Source organism: Lissotriton vulgaris, chromosome 3_1 (assembly GCF_964263255.1).
Source record: "Lissotriton vulgaris chromosome 3_1, aLisVul1.2, whole genome shotgun sequence".
In the NCBI taxonomy this organism is placed as follows: Eukaryota; Metazoa; Chordata; class Amphibia; order Caudata; family Salamandridae; genus Lissotriton; species Lissotriton vulgaris.
This window is the reverse complement of record NC_141689.1, coordinates 844,138,578-844,161,312: the sequence shown is the minus strand read 5'-3', so window position 1 is coordinate 844,161,312 and position 22,735 is coordinate 844,138,578. Positions and strand designations below refer to the sequence as shown.

Below are 22,735 nucleotides of genomic sequence, written 5' to 3'. Positions count from 1 at the left end.
TTTTGGAGGACAGGTGGACTCTGGCCTACCCAGGTCCCCTAACTCAGATACTCTTGTCTATGAGACTGGCATGGGGTTTGCCAATTTCACTGCTGGCCCAAACACTTTGAGCAAGTATAGACAGGAGCCCATCATCAATGGTTTGAAAGTTGAGGCCTTCAGAGACACAGGGGCTAGCATCACCATGGTGGCTGAATGTCTAGTCCCCTCAAGGCAACTTTTACCTGATGCCAGATATCAGGTGACAAACATTGATGGCATAGAAACCAATCATCCCATGGCAGTAGTCAATCTTAGCTGGGGAGGTGTCACTGGCCCAAAGAGAGTGGCAGTGTCAGCAAACTTGCCTGTAGATTGCCTACTGGGTAATGATTTGGAAATCTCAGCCTGGGCTGAGGTTGAACAGCAAACCCATTCTAGAATGGTAAATCTCCATGGAAAGGTTAGTGGGGCTGTGATGGCTACAGCCCCAATCCAAGATGTCCTTCCTGAAAAGGTTGGGAGGGCTGAGCAAACCTCAGCCCCATCTTTAGATAACCTCACTCCTGAAAAGAGTAGCAGGGCTGTACTAGTAACAACCCATACCCAAACTGAGTCTCCTCCTGAAAAGGTTGGTGGGGCTGTGATGGCCACAGCCCAAACTCAAACTGATACCTGGGTAGTGAAGCCTGAAATGATGGATCACTCCACCCAAACTGAGAGCATGGAGGAGGAAGAGAAATCTCCCCCTCACCAGACTTTAGGAAAGGATCAGCCTCCTCAGGGAACTGATCTTACCCCTGATGAAGGAACTGTCCCAGAGGTTGTTAGGCCTGGCCTGACAGAGCCTCTGATGGCAGTGGACCCTTCTCAGGTGGGACCCAGTCTGGAGCAGGTAACCTGCCCCTCTCTACCTTGCCTTACTCAGCCCAGGGCTGCAGAGGACAAGAAGGACAGTGAGACCCAAAGGGCCCCCTGTCAAATAAAGCACCCCCATCAACAGAATAGGGGCACCAAAACTAGTAGCCCTAGTGAGGTGACAACTTTAAAAACTCCTGAGGGATCCCCCTTAAAAGTAGTTAGGGACCTCCCCCAGATGGATATTGTTGGGCGCAGCCAAACCTGGGACCCTAAGGGCCCAAACCTGAACTGTCCCTCCAGTAAGCCAAACAGAGGGACCCAGCCTCCAGCTTTAGGTAGCCAGAGGTTGACCCTGAGAGCACAGTGCAACTCAGTCAAAGAAAGAAAGGCACACATGGTGGAGAGTGATTGGAGGAAGCTGAGCCCTACAGAGGAAACTCACTTCAGTACTCCATCTCAACACCAGCCTTTGACTTGGCAAAGACACACTACAGGTAGAGATTCCCTATGGTGGAGACCCTCAGATACCCTTAGGGTGAGGGATTGCTTAGTGGACCATGAGACAGGGGGTTACCAAGCCAGAGCTGGTACTTCCTTATATGGCCACTTAGGCAATATAGGCTTACCTGGTCAAGGATAGCCTTATCTCCTTTCGTTTGGGGGGGGGGGGGTTATGTAGGAAGGTGGATATCTGACTATGGTTACCCCCAAACCTTTTGCCTGGTGTTTAGCTGGTTTTTTACTTAGTTGGCCTGGGATCCTGCTATTCAGGGCCCCAGGCTGATTGCTCTCTCCTTAAAATGGACTCCATGTACCTTAGGTGCATAACACAATTGGAATTGGTTCACCTTATTGGCCCCTGTAACAGTGTACCATAGGTACCCAGGGCATAGGTGCATCCAAGGCCTACCAGGGGCTGCAGCATGTATTGTGCCACCCCTGGCCTGGCCTCCATATTTGACACAACTGGCTGATCACTCAGCTGGGGTAAGTTGGTGTAATCACCTCTTGCTTAGATATAGTCTCCCTATATCTAACCCTAAACTGGACACCTATGTTCCTATCAGCCACTCCTATGGAAGGCCTCATCAATCCTGGAGGCAGAGTGCTTGGAAATATGTGAGATGGTGCTCTAGCATGAGCCGAGCCTGTCTGCAGCTGTCGGGAACCACTCCCTAAGCTGTTCTGGGATATTGACATACCATATACTCTTAAGTGCATTATAATCCTCGCGGTTAAATGCTATCTTTGGTTTGGCTTTATCAAAACATGTCGAGTAAGGTGTCATACGAATTGGAATACTATCCCCTTGACAGTTCTATTGACGGGGATAGCATTCCACCCTTCTAGAGGGACACGACATGTGTGTAGCCTTAACCCCGGTTAAAGTTAACCAGAGCCTCAGATCCACAAAATGGATGCTTCTGCCACAGACACATGTCTGACCTCCTGCTGCTGACCGAAACTCAGCAGAGGAGGCCTGGACAAAGGATTTCCTGTCACAGGGAGGTGTCACACCACCCCAGACAGGAGATAGTGGATTGTAGCAGGGAGGTTTGAATGAAACCAGACAGTGCCTAGGGAGCACAAGGATTCCCCTTGCATAATCCGGTCAAACCGGTTCTGGGGCAGCCCAGCCCCAGCTCCAGTGAGACCTGGACAAAGGAAAGAGGGTGTAACCACCCCCCTTCCTGGTCCCACCCATAGGGGAGGGACCTAGCAGGAGATCCACCCCTCAGATTGGGAATAAGAGTGGGAGCAGTGCCATTGCACAGCAGATCATCCTGAATCAACTTGAAATAAAGAAGAAGACTGGATTTCGACATTCTGCTGCACAGAAGACTGTAGAGCATCTCCCTTGTGGCCTAGGAGGGGCCACCCTGTGAACACAGGCACTACCCAGCACCTCGACGTCTGCTTTGCCGCCGCCTCCCGCCGGAGCCCGAGTGCAGAGCCTGACAAGACCCAGCTTCCCAGACTTTTCACAGCCCGATCCACAGTCCCTGCAAAGAAGGGACCCGTGGAGGCATCGAGAGACGTGGGAGCGGACATCTTGGAAGACCCCCAAGACGCTGACTGAGCAGCACCCGAGGCACCCTCGACATTGTGCTTTAGGGTTTGAGAAGCCCCATAACCGAGCAACATTTGCTCCAAAGATCCGCCCCCCAGCATCTCCACGATCTGTGTGGGGCCCTTTTGTTTTGTGCCACTCGACTCGGCATCCCGGCCGCTTGTCACGTGGTCAGCGGCCATCTTGGCAACGAAACCTACGATTTACACTATGAGTCTGGTTGCTCTAGACCTGCTCTCGCTCCTGTAGAAAGGAGTACCCGCTCTGACCTTGCTGGTCCGAGTAATAAGGCTTTTTCACTTTCCCCATGGCTTGCATTAGCCAAGGCTTGTTTGCTTCAATCGAGTTGCCGACACCGCCATCAGCTAGAGCCTTCAAGGGACAGCTTGTGATCGACTCCTGAACGTCCTTGACCTCTTCGTGTCTACGTGGCTGCAGAGAGAGGCAACACCTCATCACCTGTTTGCACCCGACTTTGCCTGGTTCCAATCTGGTTCCACGGTGGTCACTGGTCAGTGACTTTGAACATTGTCCCCTCTGCTTTCAGGTCTTCACCACTTCAGATCCACCCTTGGATCCACCGGACACTTCTCCTTCACATCGCCTGCAGCATCTTCAGCTTCAAGCGCCAAGAACCTGCGTGTCAAAACCCGACGCCACTTAGAGCCTGTGCACCCACTTCCTGTGGGTGAGGTAACATTGCAATGCCGGTGTCCCTACACTGGTACACACCTCTAGGGTCTGTGTCTTAAGTTTTGTTCCTCTAGGTTCAGCGGAAGTGCCCTTAAACTAACTTTGTGTAACTTTTACGCACCATAGACTTTACATTGGAAAGTGCGTGCACTTTGAACACTGCACCCGAGTCCCGTGGGCCTTTCCCGACTTAGTCACTGCTAGCCTCGAATAGCTCCAGCGATTCCCAAGGCCCTAGGCCTGTTCCCTTTCCTATTGGTATCTCTTATACCACTTTCTTAGTATATGGTTTAGGTGGCCCCTAGGGCTCATCCATATTGTGCAACTTTTGTGTATTTTAAACTGTCTTGTGATTTAACGCTTGTGCTTCTGTGCTCATAAAGAGTCCAGGGGATTTTATAGTTAATAAATGAATATATATTTTCAATATATATCTGTGTGGTGTCCCTTTCATTTGGTATTCAAGGGGGTTGTGTATGGTAATACAGCTGGCTTCACATGCCTTTCTGAGTTTAGCCTAAGACTGCTTTGTCCACGTTACCACTAGGATAACTGGTCTACAAGGTTGAATTACAACCAATCATCATAAGGGTTGCTTGGCATGGTACAAAGTGATCACTAAGAATTAGTGAGCATTATATACCAGGCCAACTTCTCACAGTGGAGGCTCGCCCTAATGAGTTGCAGTTAACGTTAGGGCCTCGTCTGAAGGATTTGGAAAAGGGGAAAGCGGGGGACTGAATATTTGTCTAATGCTACCTCTTTGAAAAGACCTCCATCACCCTTCCGAGAACTCAAGCCCTCAGGTATTACATGCTAAAATCTAATTATTAAAATGGATTCTGAAACTGTGCTGATCTGTGAAATGGTCGGTCTTGCTGGGTTGTTTCAAAGTTTGAAACAATGAAAACAGCCACTGTCAAAGTCAATAGGCTTGGTCTATGTGAGATCTATTTAGTTTGTCAGTGTTTTGTTTTAGACATGTTGTCCAGCAAAGAAACAACTGACTGCAGGGGGTGGTAAAGAAACAACTGGCAGAGTGTAGGTTGAGGTGAGAACGAAATATCGGACAGTGGGATGAGCGCAAAGGGAAAGAGACACAAAGGAGAGAGCAGCAAAAGTAGGGCGGGTGAGGGAGAGGGACTGCAGACACAAGTATTCTAAAACAGTCCATGTTAAAAAATGTAAAAAAGGAAATTTTTAATGCAACAGGTCTCGCATTTGTGAGAGGTTGAGCTATTGGCATTGAAATGACAATGCACAATGCATTTTATTTATATGTTTTCAAAACCTGCACGCAGTGCGTAAACACTCACTTTGCAGGTTTTTTTAACATATAAATAAAATGCATTATCATTTACAATGCCAATAGTTGAAACACTCGCAAATGCGAGACCTATTGCATTGCAAATGCTTGTTTTGCTCAGTTTTAGGGAAATCAGCTTAAAAAAAGCTTCATTTGCCCACGAGCTTTGCAAATTGTCTTGGGGAGGTATAGCATCCAATGCTCCAACTAATGATTTTTTGTTATATATAAATGCAACTTTAGACTTCCTTTAAATGTGGCTTTTAGACAATGTATGTGAGAAAAGTGGTGTAAAATAAAAGCTTTGATCCATTTTGGAGAGAAATACCAACCACCTGACCAACTTCTAGGAAAAGTGGGTGTCTCATTCTGAAGTGCCTTGAAAACGTACAGCCTTCTGAATAAACAATGACATTAAAAATGCATGCTGTAAAAAGCATTGCCTGGTCCAATTTAGTTTCAAAGACTTAATGTTAGGTGTGGATGGTTAACTACCCGAAAATTCAAGTAACAGACGTGCAATTGTTGGCTTGTCTCTGCCTGTTTTTCTTGTCTGTGTAGTTTGTGCATGGTCTCTGAATATTCTTAGGTGTACCACAGTGCTGAGTGTTGACGTTTGGATAATTGTGTTTTCTGCATTATATTGCGCTTCAGTGGCACGGGGTCTGACTTTAGATCCTTACTGGCCCAAACAGGAGACGCCAGAGAGTGCCCTTGTGGAGGACAGACACAGAATGTCAACATTCTCCGGAAACTAATTTAAGAGTTTACCCTAGGCCACATCATTGATTTTCACCCAAACTATGGTGAAAATCATGCTTGTTGTGTAAACAAGTACAAAAGGTACTCAGTGAGTTAGCTCTTTGAAGCATTCTGCCTCAGAGGGCGCAGAATGAGCTCATGAAAGATCATCTTTAGCCAGTCAGGCGAGAGGCTTGCCATTAGGACTTATAGACACTTCATTTTAATTAAAGAGACCTTGTGGATTTTTCGATTACACGTGAACATTACACAGCCAGCATTGATGGCTAACGTAAACAAATATATATCTTACTGAAACTAATGAGCAACACTCTGCACATATCTACTTAAAGAGACCTTTTTGGAGGAGCCACCAAGGTCCAGCGGGGAGAAGTGGAAAGAAAATGTGATGGAGTGTTGCTCCCACATTGCTGCTACACCACCTTCAAGGAGGGCTACACAAACCGGCAGTACAACGCACTGCCACTGGGTGGCGCCACTGGCACATGCCAGAGCCAGTGCTGCAAACAGCACAATGTAAGAATGCACGTTAGTGACGTTTGCACAGGTAAACGGAGGGCTGAATGGACATATGTTTAAAGGTACATGGATTCACAGAGGTATGGATGCTTGTATGTATGCAACGTCATGCTACACTCACAAGAGCCGTGACCCTTCCAGATACATTCCAAGAGACTGCAGGGAGAATCGAAGACTTACACTGTAAGCAATGGCGTCTCACACCTGCATCAATTACCCCCACGTGATTCAAGTGTGTCTGCTGGGCCTCACTACAACAGTATTTCAGTCTCTCACGTCACACGCTTGAATGGAGACTCACTGAATGCGCTGCCCCCATACAAGGAAGCGTGTCGCACATTCCAGGCAGGGGGAGGGATTCACTCGCGGGTGCGATAATTGTGACCAGATGGGCCGCGTGCTCCCATGAGTGAATCTCCTGATGAGCACGCATTGCCATTGAAGGAAATGGAACGCGTGCTAGTGCTTGGCTGAAAAGCCTAAGCCCTCGGAAAAGGTTGTTTTCCTTTGCAGCACATGCGCTGCGAAGGCTAGACCTAAAAAGCCATTTTTTATGAGGTTTTTTAAATGCCCCAAAGATGTAGCAGAAGTTGATTGTTATATCTTATCTATCAGGAATTTATGGAAGAAGAGATCTGGCCCTATGTAGCATTGGTGTTCGCAGACATGTATTTAACAGCGGTAGTGCTAGGCTCCTAAGAAAAGCTCTGGACTATGTGCTTATTTTTTTTTTTACAAATCACATATTACACAGGGCAGGATACTCACCAACATAAAGCTGACTGTTGAGCTGCAGACGCGTGTGTCCATCTGATGGGGCAGCATGGGCCTGCTGTGGCAGCTGATCCACCTGAAGTGACGCCTCCTTAACGTTCCGCTCAGCTTTCACGTAGTGCCAGTGATTATCATTCAAGGGACTGGGCGCTTGAGCCATCACCTCAAAAGGGCCATTGCCCACGTCAAAAGAAAACAGAACTTCTGTTGGTGCTGGAAAGGTAAGCGAAGCAATAAGGTTTGACTTATGAATACGATGGTACAGCATAGTGGAATACAAAACGTATTTAAATTAACGTTCATGCGCAATTATTCTTTCAATCTAGTATGGGTATATAGTAAGAGCTGAATGCATTTAGAATTTTAAAAAAACTCCACCTCTTTAGTGCAAACCTCAAAGTCTAACATTTCAATTTTAAAAAGTAAAACAAATACAATCTAGATTCCCCTTGAAGTTCATGGCTGCTAACAGCGCAGACCACATCTTTTGTACCCTTTTAGGACCACTATACAATGTATACTATAAAATATACTTTAAGAATTCTTAGGTTAGGCATATATTCTAATCTTGTGGTATGTGGGAGTGGATCTCAGTATTAAATCGACGACATACTAAGTGCTGGAGTCATGCTATATTGAAGGGTGTTTAAATGCATTGCATACTTAAGTATATAATTGTTCATTATGCGTACACTTAGTCAATAAATGTCAGATTCTATTAGACAACAAGGGCTGATACAATTGATTCAGTTTAAATGAGCCAAGTTAAATAGCAAATGATTATCTTTTGTTTTCTTATTGTGGTCCATAATTAGACAATCTGTTTTTCAGCAGAATTTTGATTTTAGAAAAATATGATACTCACGTTAAAGGGTGTATCGAAGTACGTTTGTGTAGCTACAAATGATTTGTGCTCCTGTTATTAGTGTGGTGCCTGGCTGTCTGAACCTACACTGTGGAGTGGGTGAAGTATCTATATTAGACACATCTGAGCCCACCCAGCCAAAGAACAAAAATGTAAATACTCCACAGCCCCAAACAACCTCCTCCATAGCAACAATTATTGGAGAACGGGTTAGAACCCTGTTGCCGAAATGCCGGACATTAAAGTGGAGTATGAAGCAGACATCAAAGTCTTACATGTGGTTGTGCATCATTGCAAAATTATACATTTTGAAACATACATAGTCGGTGCAGTCTCTAGTCAGGATATGCTGCTGAATGGCAATCTTAATGTTGAATGCATGAGTCAAAACGTACGCATTGTAGGTGTGATCTATGTCTCTGTAAGTGTGTCTGTATCTCTCTCAATCAGATCCTCATCTCTATGTTATCTTGCCACTATCTACCTTTCTCTGTCTCTGTGAGATCTGCCCAGTCAAGACTGATTGGTAACAATCACCACACAGTATCACTTGAACATTACCAACTTGCTCTAAAAAGTTAGGCTTAACATTTTGAGAAACTTAGGGGCATATGCACAAGCCCCTAGCCCCACCGGAGAATGACTTTTATTGATGCTCCGGTAGTGGTCTACCCTGCACCATATTTACAATGTGGCGTTAAGCCACAAAGTGTAGCTTAATGCCACTTTGTTAATATGCTAGCATGTCAATCAGGTATATCTGCTTGAAAGGGGCGTGCAACGGGTGTTCCTGTGTAAATCTGTGGCAACACCAAAAACTAATGCCATGCAAGAGCAGGCATTAGAATGGCGCACAAGGAGAAAGGCTTTTATTTCTCCTCATTTTTGCTTTTACTCTTCAGCACTCGTAGACTGAGCAAAAAGCCATTAATGATTGTTTATTTGCAAGAAGGTGTCCCTTCCTGCACATAAACAGCCATTAAATATGACAATTTGCTCCTTCATTGTGTGATGCAGAATGCAGGATACATGGAAGTAACAAATAGCCATTATGGATTGTTTATGTGCAGGAAGTGACCCCTTCCTGCACATAAACAATCCTACCCTTCGGCACAGGCACCTTTAAACTATGGTGCAAGTGTGCCTGCGTTGGCACTAGGCAGCTAATTTTAGTATCAGGCTAGGGAAAACACAGGGTTTTGCTGTATTGTAGTAAATACGGCACATTCCTGCATTTTGAAAATGTCAGAGCGTGGCACTGCCAAATTTGGCGCAGCTGCTCAATCTGACATTCTATTGTACAAATGCCCCTTAGATTGCAAGCTGCTAGGACAGCTCTGTACTGAATTTTGTGTTGTTGTATGTGTACAATGTAATACAAATATTCTCATCCCATCCAATCACAGGAATCTTCCTGCCAGATAAGACTCATTTACAATCCAAGTAGAATGTACCACTCACCTGTGGTAGAGGGACATCCAGCTGCCAGGGAATACAATTCTCTTGCAGAATTCCATTAGTTGGCAGGGTGATTCAGAGAAGGTTGTGTTTTTGTCAGATAGCACTCACTTAATAAACCTTTTAAATCAGATCTGGGACCCTCTTAACTAATCTATCACATTTTTAGTTTGCTCCAGAAATAGTACATACCCTGGATACTGACACCTTTACGTTGTTTCTATAGGTATTTGAGGTGGGCAGTTGTGTCTCCACCAGAAAACTAGTATTTCCACAATCACAAATTATATTTCTGACATTTGTTAGGAACATATCATGATACATTCCCAAAAATATTCTTGAGCTACTAAAGGTTGTTGGGCCATTAAAGGTGGCTTAGGCTGCAGTGGGTGGTGGGTGTTGCCATGCAGAATGACCTCCTCCCTTGACAATATTGTGCTATGGGTTATATCTGATTTTGAGCAGAATCGTGGGGTCTGTGGTAAATTTTTTGGTCATTTGAGAGACACCAACAATAATGTTAGGCTTCCTTAAATGTTGTATATTGGGAGTTCTGCAGTAAGGCCTAGCACACATATCACTTATGCCGCTTTACAGGGTCACAGTGCATAAAAACCCAAGTCCAATTACCTTTTTAGGAAGCTTGCTGCTGTCATGCAGGAGGTTTAGAAAGATACCCCACCATTACTTTTAATGACATTTCACCATCATTAACATTGCCATTGCTCCATTGTCTTTTGGTTAGGTCATGCTACACAAATAACACATACATACTTGCAGTGCTTAATTTGAGTCTGTGATTTCCAGTTCTTGGCACTGGACCTTTATTGTCACCACCGGCTCTTATGAAAGCCTGCCACACGGTGGCGCTGTTTGTCTTATTTTTTGAGAAGTGAAACCGCTGTTATTTAATAATTATACTTTAAAACCACTAATACCTGCCACCCAAAGCCATAAGAATAGCTTGGGTGGCATGCATTATTCATTGTAAGGTTTAAAGCTTGATTTGTCACTCTTGTATGAGTGTAATGGCTAGCAGTGATAGTACTCTCATTAGAAGCGCAAGTGGGAACAAGGGGTGGTGCAGGTTGCAGTCGCCTCCTGACATGGCCCGGGCACTTCCTTTGTTTACAAAAAAAACACTGCATACCTGAGCAAATCCACTAGTACCACCACCTTAGGCAACACCTGGACATTAGAGCACACTATTTGTGTACATTACTATGTTTGTACAACTTACACATCGATGGCCTATGTTTGAAATGATACTCACCACTGACTGATACAGAACAATGATACTCATGTCCTTTGCTATAATCTTTAAAAGTGCTCAGGGTTAAACTAAAGATTCTGATGTAACTGCTGTGTTAAACCAGGGAAACTTGGAAACACGTATATAATGTGTCTCAAGGTATCACTGATAATGTGTGAGCATGTGAGACGTTCCCTGCCTTGCTACGGAATGACTCAGCAGATGCCCTTCTTTGCTCTCTAGCATTAGCACTGCAGACCTGAGCTTGTTTCCCATGGGCAACATAGCTAATGTTGCAAGAGAAAATCGCAAATAATTTAACTTGAGTGACTGACCTGAAAATCTTCGCACTGCAGAGTACTCTAGAGAGAGGTATGTCCCTCATAGTCCACAGGGTAAGTAAAGAAAGGAGGACTGAAATAGAGCGTCAATTCTGCAAACATATTTTATCTCTATCAGTTGATAGAATTGCACATTAATCCATTTTCTCTCTTCTGGCCAAGCAAACCTTCTTATTTCGTACGTTTTCTTGGAGCAGGGTTATAGATTCAGTGGTTTCTAACAATATATATTGTTCATAAAACTTTTATTCGGTTAACGGTTAACAATGTATATTGAAATTATTTTCTTTCTTGATGGAAATGCGTCACTGTGAAACCCCTTTCCTTTTACACATCTCTTTTAAGCATAGAGTACATTATTACAATTTCGAACAATTTGGGCACCACTTACAAGTGGATTATGTAGGTGTCAATTTAGAAGCGCATTTAAATGTTAAACTGCAAATCAACCGTTTCCGAATACTGGAGCTTCTCCGACAAGGATTTCTTTTCCACACCAGGGTTAGACTTTAAAGGCAGATGTTCCACACAAGCCTTAGTGACTTTGAGTCTAAGTTAATATTTACTATATGATGTATGCAAGACTCCAGATTTTCACATGCTGATGTTTTGTTAGTCAGGAATAAATTTGCATTTAAATTGCTATGTAGTAAGTTTACAGAGATAATTAACAAAATCGTAATGTATGTAAAGATGTGTCGAGAAAGGATGACAATTTATGCTACAAATATCATTGAAGTGCAAAAGTATTTTTAGTTTATTTACTGAGGTATATGTTTTGCGAAGTATACACACACAAACCCTACACAACGTGCAGAGTACGCACATGTAATTTAAAAAAAATATGCATAGACTAGCTCTCCATGTAAGTAGTACTAAAAACTTTTTGATTATGTAAACATTAGCATTTACACCAAAGAAGCATGCACAGGTGTAATGTACACATTCCGTTTTTCACAGAAGCTTTTCTGAATTACTAATTTGTATGTGATAGAGTTAGGCAAACAGAAATCTATACTGCATGACGTATTTGTCAAATATTTTCAGGACATGACAAAAATGTGCTAATACTTGGACAGACAAGACGAATCACGGTAAGGGCGGATGTCATCATTTATACACATTAGCGGTTGGTGAGCTGGGTCCGAAGCAGCATTGAGCCATAGTATTGTGGTTCATAGTGTATATTAACAGTGGCGTCACTAGGTGGATGCAGGGGGTACGAACCGCACCGGGTGACACCATCACATGGGGTGACACCAAAATGCAAATAATGGGACCCCTGCCCGCGGACCAGCCTGCACGGGGGAGCCCAGCGCCCGGAGCCCAGGCAGGGACGCAGGTAGGGAGTGCGGGTGCAGGGTTCTAGGGGGTGCGGAGGTCAGGGCACAAGGTAGTGCGAAGGAAGGGGCACAGGGGGGACGAAGGTAGGGGTACAGGGGACTGCGGCGGTAGGGGAAAGCAAAGTGCGGAGGTACGGGGCATAGGGGAGTACGGAGGTAAGGGACACAGAGGAGTGCGGAGGTAGGGGGAGTGTTGAGGTACGGCGTTGACTCTAAATCCTCTTTTTGAAACAGACGTAAATACCAGGTGTACCATGGTTCCCAGCTCCCCATCGGTTTGTGCTCCCCCTGCGTTTCTGCGCATACGTATCATCCCACGCAAACGCACTATGCTCTTTCTCGTCATTGCATGTATTTTTAAGCTCCCCGGTCTTCTGCCTTTTTAGTGCGCATGAGTATCATTGTGCGCATGAGCACTGCGTAATTTTTTCATTCCATTCGAAGCTGCCGTGGAAGCTTTACCTTGCCACTTCCAGTGATTGTGGAGAGAGTTATCACACTACATGAACCAGCCAAGGCGTTTAACTCTTGAGAAGCCCAGTCGGAGGACTCGAGAGGCTGTTACAGGTACTGCACACTATGATATTTGTTTATTTTGAACCTCCCCGTGGCAGTGTTACCCGGGGTCATGAAGAGCCTTAGTGCCAGTTGTCCTAAGTGGCAGTGGCATCACTAGGGGGCTGAGGGCTGTGCGGACCGCACAGATGACACCATAAGTTACCGCACTGGGTGACACCAACCCTAGTGACACAGCTGTATATTAATGTAGCAGTAAAAGCCACCTGATTGTGGTTCATAATGTGGAAGGCAGCAGTGAAATCAATAGAATTGTGGTGCGTAGTGTATTTGTAGTGTATTTTGCAACAGTAGAACTCAAGAGTGTGGCTAAAGACAGAACCAAATTACACCGTTACTGCACGAGCGAGTCACCGGGAAAAAGTGCTTATTTATTGGAGCAATATAAACAAAGGATCTTGGCTGAGTGGGGAAACTCCAAGGTACCAAGATAGCTGTCCAGTTAGTACCACAGCAAGACTCATGCAGAATCTTGATTCTGAGTTGATGTAAATTCATAGTTCAAAGTAAATCAAGACATTGATCTTTATCCTGAAACATGTGCAATAAATAAGACTCGATAGACCCACCTTCCACACCACAAAAGTCCTAGTTTTCTTCGCAGGCAAGGCACAGCAAGCCTGTAGGCTACTATGTGTTAGTACACAATCAGATATGGAACAGTGTTGAAACTATCCAGCAAACCAGGACCCTAATCTTGTTCTAGGTTTCCCTCCCCACAGTACCCTCCCTAAACCCCTTCCCTTCATCTGGCAAACCTAAAAGTCTGTATCTATATTCAGAGTCAGTGCTGCAGGAAGGTGGGCATATTGGGGGTACTACCTTCGATGAACCAATACTCTTTACAGAATTGCAAGTCTTTACAATAAACATTCAACCTGAGCAGTAAAGCTAAGATGTCTTCCTTAAAGGAGGTTTGTAAAATGCTAGCAGCGATGCAAAAAGACCTAACAGCAACCATACAGGCCCTCTTAGCGGGTCATGTAGCGCAGCTGCAGACTAGAGAACAGGCACCCAATCCACATCACCCAGAGAAACCTTCATGAAGAATCCTAGTAATCCTCTGGCCCTGCAATAGCTGTGACTGTACCGAAGTCTGCCCCCTTAGAAGCCCCAGAGCATTTTTCTGGGGATCTGCCCCAAATCTTGACCTTCCACATGCAGATCCAATTACAATTTATGGTGTGTCCTGCAGGCTTCCCCAATGCTCAGCCCTCCATCGCCTTTGTAATCTCCTACCTAAGTGGCATTGCCTCCATATGGGCGGTACCCTTGGTAAATTCAGACGATAGATTGAAGGGCCACATTGTAAGGGAATGTCCAACTCATCCCAAAACAACAGGGCAGAAGGTCATTGTAAGGTGCCAACACTCAGGGAAACAAACAAGCTCAGGAGACAAGAAAGCCCCTTGAGTAAGAACCACGTGGCTACTGAACCATATATTGCATACACTATGCAAGTTTAATCCCCACACTTCTCACTCCACGCACAACTATCAGTGGGTCCCCTCCTGGAAGGGTGGTGATGATGATTGACTCTGGAGAAACTCCAATTTTATAGACACTTTGGGCCCGATGTAGGTAATCCCAGATTACCGATTCTTAAATACCGAATCATACCGATTTGGTATTTAAGAACTGGCAATCGGGATGTAGGTAATTTTACCGAATTAATTACCGAATCGGTATGATTCGGTAATTAATGAATTGGTATTTACCAATTCTGTAATTGCCATTGATTCCTAAGGGCCTTGAGGCCCATAGGAATCAATCTCAATTACCGAATCGATAAATACCGATTCGGTAAAATTACAGAATTTGCAAGGGGGACAGGGTCTCACTTTGACACCCTGTTGCACCCCTGATTCTGGCTTGTGTGCCATGTGGCACATATACATGCCCTAAGGGCATGTATGTGTGCCACATGGCACAGGTGTACATGCACAGATGTGCATGTACACAGGAATTCGTTATTTACCATGACATAGTATGTCATGGTAAATAACGAATTCTTAAGGGCCAGTGGCACTGTTTTCAGTGCCACCTACATCACAAATTTGAGATTCGGTAAATTTACCGATTCGGTAATTTACGGAATCGGTAAATTTACCGATTCTGTAAATATACCGAATCGGTAAATTTAAGTCCCCCTACATCTCAATCACCAAATACCGGTTGGTAACGGCCGAAATCGGCCGTTACCGACTGGTATTTGGTGACCTACATCTGGCCCTAAATACTGTTCACAACAAAGGATTCCTGCTCTAAAGAAATCTCAACCTGAAACATTCCAAGCTGTAGATGGCATCATTCTCACCCGAGGATTAATAACTCGCCACACAGTAGTTGCGCAACTAACTTGCATCTAAGACATGAGCGAGCGTAGGGAGTGCATCCATTTTGACATTATCGATGCCTCAGTTCTGTATCATCTTGGTCATACCGTGACTCATTGAGCACAACCCTCCTATTGATTGGGCCCAAAGAACTTTCTACTTTGAGTCCAATTGGTGTTCACAAACTTGCTTAACCCCAGAGACCACCACTGTACAACCACTGGACTATACGAAGCCACATTTAGTTGACACTGAACAAGGTACTGAGTTGTTGCAAGAATATGAAAACTTCTGCAATGTGTTTAACAATAGTAGTGCAGAAATCCTACCCCTATATCGCACAAGTGACTGCCAAATAGATTTAGTATCGGGCACCAAAATCTCTTGCAGTAGGATCTCAGCTTTAAACGAACAAAAGAATCAGACTTTGAGAGACTATTTAGTTTAGACAAGTACCTAAACATGGATTAATCCAGCTCTCGAAGTATTCAGCATCAACTTATCTTGGAGTTTGCAAATTGCTACAGGAGATTTATACACAATTTATCTACTAAGGTAATCCCTCTGACCAGATTGTTACGCAATGGCGAACCCTTACAGTGGACTCCAGAAACTAAGCAGTCATTTTCACACCTAAAATAAGCCTTTACCACATCACCAATCTTGAAACATCCTAATACTGAGCAAGCATTTATTAGGGAAGCAGATGCCTCAGATAATGCTGTAGGAGGCATCCTTTTGTTAAAGTATGAAAGCACCAATCAGTTACACCCTTTGGCATATTTGTCAAGAAACATGTTGCGAGCTGAACAAAACTACACAAAAGCAGAAAAATAGCTGCTCACTATTCGTTTAGCATTCAAAGAATAGAGGCACTATTTGCTTTGTGAACGGTTTCCAATACCACTGTACACTAAACATCAAAACTTACGATTTCTGTGCTGTGCCAGAAGCTTAACACTAGGGGCCTCATTATGAGTTTGGCGATGCAGGAGCAGGACTACCACACTCCTGTTCCTCCAAACCTGTAGTTTATCTGCACACCAAATTAGTAATTTGCTCCTGTGTGGAGGGCGGTTCTTTTGTGTTCCCACAGCAGCACAAATGAAATAGGCACTGCAATGGGAATGTCAAAATCAGTACCTGCATGGCATGTACTGCTGTAGTTTATATGTAACAAACCGGGTCTGGCGTATGGCACAGTAAGGCTGCGCCCGTTAAAGAAACAAACAAAACAATTTGCCAGTACTGTGCAATTTTTTGATATTTTCGTAGAAGAGCTACTAATTACTCCTCTACAAAGACCAATCTTTCAGTCCAAGCAATTTTATGAAAACATCAATGTTTATTTTATTATTTTATCTGAACTATCTTTCAATTTTAGTTCATATATTTCTTTGGCACTTACTCAAAGACCTCGACAGTCAATTCACAGAAAGCCCCTTGTTCGCATATAAAAAAGATAAGAGCATTGCAAATTATATAGTGCGAGCAGCCATACCAAAACAAAGACCATTGACAGTTCGGGAATATGTCAATCTTCCTCCCATAACTGGACACCGTAAATGCGGCACGTGCCTATGTTGTGCATCAACCATAGAAGGGGATTTGTTTCAGCATGCGGGAATATCGTGGAAACACAAACAATTCACGAATTGTAAATCCAAGAATGTTGTTTATGGCATCTTATGCCCCTGTGATAAGTTATACATAGGAAAAACAACACAAGAAGCAAGACAAAGGATGTCCCAACATAAATCTCGAATTAAGAAAAAAGTAGTCACCGCCCCATTGGTCCAACACTGGCTCGATGAGCTACATGGAGACCACGATCTGAAATGGACCATAATATCCAAAATCGACCATGACCCCCGAGGCGGAGATGTAGAGGCCAAACTACGCCAAAGAGAAGCCATGCTTATCTTGAAATTTAATACTACTACACAAGGACTTAACGAAATGTCGGAACTATATAGTCTGTAAGGGAACACCCGCCACAGGCTTTCCACCAGCGAACTCAACCTCTGAGTTATCCTCTACATTCGTGGATTATGTATTATCAAATCGAAGTGCTCCCTTAATCCTATTTCCATTAAGCGTGTCTAATTTTGACTTATCTGTTTTTGCATCCATGGTCAATCGGGAGCCCCCAATCTTTTTGAAGCGCAATGTTTACACCAAGGTTTCGCTAAACTACAACTCCCATGCAATCTACCACCTAAACTACAACTCCTTCGAGGTAGCGCTGAAACTACAATCCCCTTGAGCCCCACCATTCGAACTACAACTCCCATGAGTCATAGCGCTATCACCCGGAAACAAGCGCCACTTCAAAACAGCACAACCCGGCGAACACTAGTATCGCGTATATTGACAACCGCGACCCAGTGGAGGACTAAGACACACACCCCTCAGGTAACTAGATAGCTTCCCGTCCTCTGTCATCATTTTTGTTTGACGAGTGAAAGATTGACTCAGTCGAGTGCGAAGCCCCAAACACGGCGCACCGAAAGCGGCTTCTCTCCCTTTTGGAAACTGACACCGAGCGATCTCGACTAGGAAAATGGCTAAATGATAAAGTAAGGAGTCCGAAACAGCACACCCTAAGCTGCCTTTCTCCTCCCTCTTGTAGAACTCGGTTTGAGGTGCGATCCCGAATTGAACAAGAATGAAAAGAGGCGATGGTTGTTCCGCCAGCGAGGATGTTCCCATGAGGTTTTTTTCAACACCATAATCTAGTGAGTTCACTAACTTTTTCCGTACATTCGAATGTAGATGATCCCAGAGATCAAAATAGATTCTGAATATAATTGTCCTTTGATTTTTCAGCCAATCATCGTGCCCAAATCAATTCATTGACAGGTAACGGTTTGAATGTGGTTTGGATGCTAAATGAGAGTTGAGAGTCCTTCTATTTTCCACTGACGGTTTGCTTTTTATTATTTTTTCACAGATTGATTTTGCATGGTCCTGAAGAGAATCCTATCAAAAAGTTTAGGATTCGAAACGCGTCGACCATTTGAGGCGCTATTTGTTAGGTGGCTTGGAATTGTTTGTTTCGTGTAATAGTAAATGGAAACATATATCCAGTAGGATCTAAACATGATTTAAATGTAAACAAGGTGAAGTGCTCATATAATTAGGTCACATCCTGGGTTTCTATGATAAACAACTTGAAAGGAATGCCACCAACTCCTACCGCCCCAACCCCCTGTAGATAGCCATGAATGTTTATTGTTGTTTAGTGTCTATGTCTCGTGTTAATCGTCTAATTGTCTAATAACACATTGATTGATTTGTTCCTGCGTTTAGTTCCCTGTTCCTCCCCTGTGTTATGTATATTGACAGACGGTATATACATGTGTTTGTAAATATTGCAGAACAAAATATTGAGAAATATATGAACTAAAATTGAAAGATAGTTCAGATAAAATAATAAAATAAACATTGATGTTTTCATAAAATTGCTTGGACTGAAAGATTGGTCTTTGTAGAGGAGTAATTAGTAGCTCTTCTACGAAAATATCAAAAAATTGCACAGTACTGGCAAATTGTTTTGTTTGTTTCTTTAACGGGCGCAGCCTTACTGTGCCATACGCCAGACCCGGTTTGTTACATATTGATATAGCGGGCGCCAGCTCGCGAGGTGGTCTTGAGAGACATGAATTAGTCTCGCGCATTGTGAAGGAATTGATTCCACGATTTGTGGTGTGTGGTTAGAGGCCACTGTTGTGTAGAATAATCACATTGGGTGTTGCAGATTGCATTCGGTCGTTTAATTCACTTTGTTTTGAGTTTTTTCTTTCACATTTTTTACTTTCACTGACTTTTTGTTGTATGAATGCTAGTAGTTGATACTCAAAAAGAGAGATTGTAGCAGGAGTACTAAAGATAGTATCACATTTCCTAGACTATGTCAGAGGAACAAACATTTGCGTATAGTGAGGATCATATTAAAAAACTCTTGAAGGACCCTCCTCCATTCGGCTCCGCCACACTCAGTAACACAGCGCAAGTGAATAATGAATCAGAGAAACTGATCCGTCTGAAGAAAAAACAAATAAGGACAGACCTGCATGGCCACTACCTACTCCAACATCTGAGGTCAGGCACTATACCATCTGGATTAATAGTGAAAAACATACCAGTGATATTCACTGAGGACAGCGTGTATAAAAAAGGTTTTAGTTTCATTGAAACTAAGTGCAGTCGAGACCTGATGGTCTTAACGATCGAAACTGCTCAACGTCTTTCAAAATCTCAACTTGAGGAAATAGAGAAACTAGAATCTGAAATAAAAGTCAACCCCCTAATTCAAGACTCAAAAACACTACTGGACAGAGTCGAAAAGGAGATCCTTGAATTTAAAGATTTCACTGTTCAACAGAAAGATAACAACTTTGAAAGAGACAAACGAAATTTTAAATTTGAAAAAGCTTACCCGTATCTGCAACAAGAGTTCTACTCAAGACCTGAAGCAAGACGTTTTCTGAACGATAACCAAGGCAGATCTCGTACTAAATATCTTACCTTCTCCGACACTTCATCCTCAGGAGGGAGCGACTCAGAACAAGGACCTTCCCGCCCGCAATACAATCAAAGAGGCGGGTACCAAAGGAATTACCAGCAACAATATCAATCGAACTATCAACCTAATTTCCAGAACCAACAACAGCAACCTTTTTTAGGACAGGGCGACCAAAAGCCCCGTGGAAAAACGAGATTCAACCAACCATGGGAGATGTCAACAAGAAGGCAAAATTACAAGAACTAATCCCATATCAAAAATCTTCAGTATTCAATCTTTCCCAAACTGTTTTGACTCCATCGGAAACAAGTGTCCTGGAAAAGGGACTTACTTTTGTACCATCAAAATTTACGGACTTTGTCAGGTTGAAACTGGAATTTATAGAATTCTGCCGCAAGATTCGACTGATAACTTTTTTCGCGGACAAAGAGAGCCCTCCCCAAATTGAAACAACTGGTTTTAGGAAGAAATCGAGCTTTTGCCCGCCAGCATTTAAAGTACCCAAGGAGGTTACATATTTTGAAAAAACCATACTGTCAGCCCTGGCTGCACAAGAAAAGAGAAGGAATGGATATGTGAAACCTAACTTGTCTCAAGAACAGAAATCGGCCTTGCAATCTATTAAACAAAACGAAAACATTATAGTGAAGCAAGCCGATAAAGGCGGATCGATAGTAGTGTGGGGCACTAATGAATACATCTCGGAAGTGACCAAACAATTATCAGATCCGAATTGCTACCGGAAAATCAACAAGGATCCTACTTTGGAATTACAGGAAGAACTAAGTCAGATTTTAAACAATGGACTAAAACAAGGCTTCCTTGGGAAAAATGAATTTAATTTTCTTTCAAATAAACACCCACGTATTCCATTATTTTATGTACTTCCAAAGGTACATAAAAATGAGAAAAGCCCCCCAGGACGACCTATAATTTCTGGATGTGATTCACTATTCGAGCCGGTCTCGAAATTTATAGACTACTTCTTGAAACCTTTCACACTAACGGTGAAATCATTTCTGTTGGACACCACTGACTTCTTGAAAAAACTGAACCAAATACCATACAATGAGAACCAAGATCTGTTAGTGAGCATGGATATAGTCTCATTGTACACACAAATTCCCCAAGATCAGGCATTGGAGGTCCTAGAGATCTACTTGGAAAAACGTGTAAAACCTGCAAAAATACCAATTGAATTCATATTGCAACTCGCTAAATTAGCGCTAACAAAAAATTACTTCAAATTTGGCGATGATTTCTACTTTCAGACTAAGGGAGTCGCCATGGGCTGTCCTTTTGCCCCGGAATTGGCGATTCTCTATATGAGTCAATATGAAGAAAGGTACATTTACAACGACAACCCATTCCTCCAATGGATAGGAGGTTGGGTAAGATATATTGACGACGTTTTTTTCACATGGTCAGGAACGCCAGAACAATTACAACAATTTCATGTTTGGATCAATGACAGGACAATTGATATAAAGTTCACACTGCAGACCTCAAGCACCAGAATGTCTTTTTTGGATGTTGAGGTATATTGTACAAATGGACAATTAGTCACTACCCTGTTCAAAAAAGACACAGACCGTAATAAGGCACTGGATTTCTCTAGTAATCACCCGAGAAGCCTCAAACAAAACCTCCCAGTAGGCCAATTTCTACGCATCCGCAGAAATTGCACCTTTAAGGATGAATTTATGGAACATGCGGAGGTCCTCAAAGAAAAACTTCTAGCCCGTGGCTATCCGGCAAAACTATTAAACCAAGCAATTAAACGGGCGTGGTGGACACCACGAGAAGAGTTGCTTGAGAGGAGAAAGAAACATCAACAACAACGTGTGGTCTGCGTTTCGACATATTGTCCATCATCAAATATGCTTAAAAGACTGATCCACCAAAATTGGCACTTACTCAAAGACCTCGACAGTCAATTCACAGAAAGCCCCTTGTTCGCATATAAAAAAGATAAGAGCATTGCAAATTATATAGTGCGAGCAGCCATACCAAAACAAAGACCATTGACAGTTCGGGAATATGTCAATCTTCCTCCCATAACTGGACACCGTAAATGCGGCACGTGCCTATGTTGTGCATCAACCATAGAAGGGGATTTGTTTCAGCATGCGGGAATATCGTGGAAACACAAACAATTCACGAATTGTAAATCCAAGAATGTTGTTTATGGCATCTTATGCCCCTGTGATAAGTTATACATAGGAAAAACAACACAAGAAGCAAGACAAAGGATGTCCCAACATAAATCTCGAATTAAGAAAAAAGTAGTCACCGCCCCATTGGTCCAACACTGGCTCGATGAGCTACATGGAGACCACGATCTGAAATGGACCATAATATCCAAAATCGACCATGACCCCCGAGGCGGAGATGTAGAGGCCAAACTACGCCAAAGAGAAGCCATGCTTATCTTGAAATTTAATACTACTACACAAGGACTTAACGAAATGTCGGAACTATATAGTCTGTAAGGGAACACCCGCCACAGGCTTTCCACCAGCGAACTCAACCTCTGAGTTATCCTCTACATTCGTGGATTATGTATTATCAAATCGAAGTGCTCCCTTAATCCTATTTCCATTAAGCGTGTCTAATTTTGACTTATCTGTTTTTGCATCCATGGTCAATCGGGAGCCCCCAATCTTTTTGAAGCGCAATGTTTACACCAAGGTTTCGCTAAACTACAACTCCCATGCAATCTACCACCTAAACTACAACTCCTTCGAGGTAGCGCTGAAACTACAATCCCCTTGAGCCCCACCATTCGAACTACAACTCCCATGAGTCATAGCGCTATCACCCGGAAACAAGCGCCACTTCAAAACAGCACAACCCGGCGAACACTAGTATCGCGTATATTGACAACCGCGACCCAGTGGAGGACTAAGACACACACCCCTCAGGTAACTAGATAGCTTCCCGTCCTCTGTCATCGTTTTTGTTTGACGAGTGAAAGATTGACTCAGTCGAGTGCGAAGCCCCAAACACGGCGCACCGAAAGCGGCTTCTCTCCCTTTTGGAAACTGACACCGAGCGATCTCGACTAGGAA

General features: G+C 43.5%; 1 protein-coding gene across 1 annotated transcript in view; it reads right to left on the bottom strand.

Annotated features, from left to right (window-relative positions):
- The window catches only part of CNTNAP4 (contactin associated protein family member 4), a 1,879,337-nt gene that overhangs the window by 228,617 nt on the left and 1,627,985 nt on the right, over window positions 1-22,735 (bottom strand). The window contains exon 17 of the mRNA XM_086961154.1: window positions 6,960-7,178. Within this exon, the coding sequence (XP_086817280.1) occupies window positions 6,960-7,178 (219 nt within the window). The remainder of the gene's footprint in view (window positions 1-6,959; window positions 7,179-22,735) is intronic.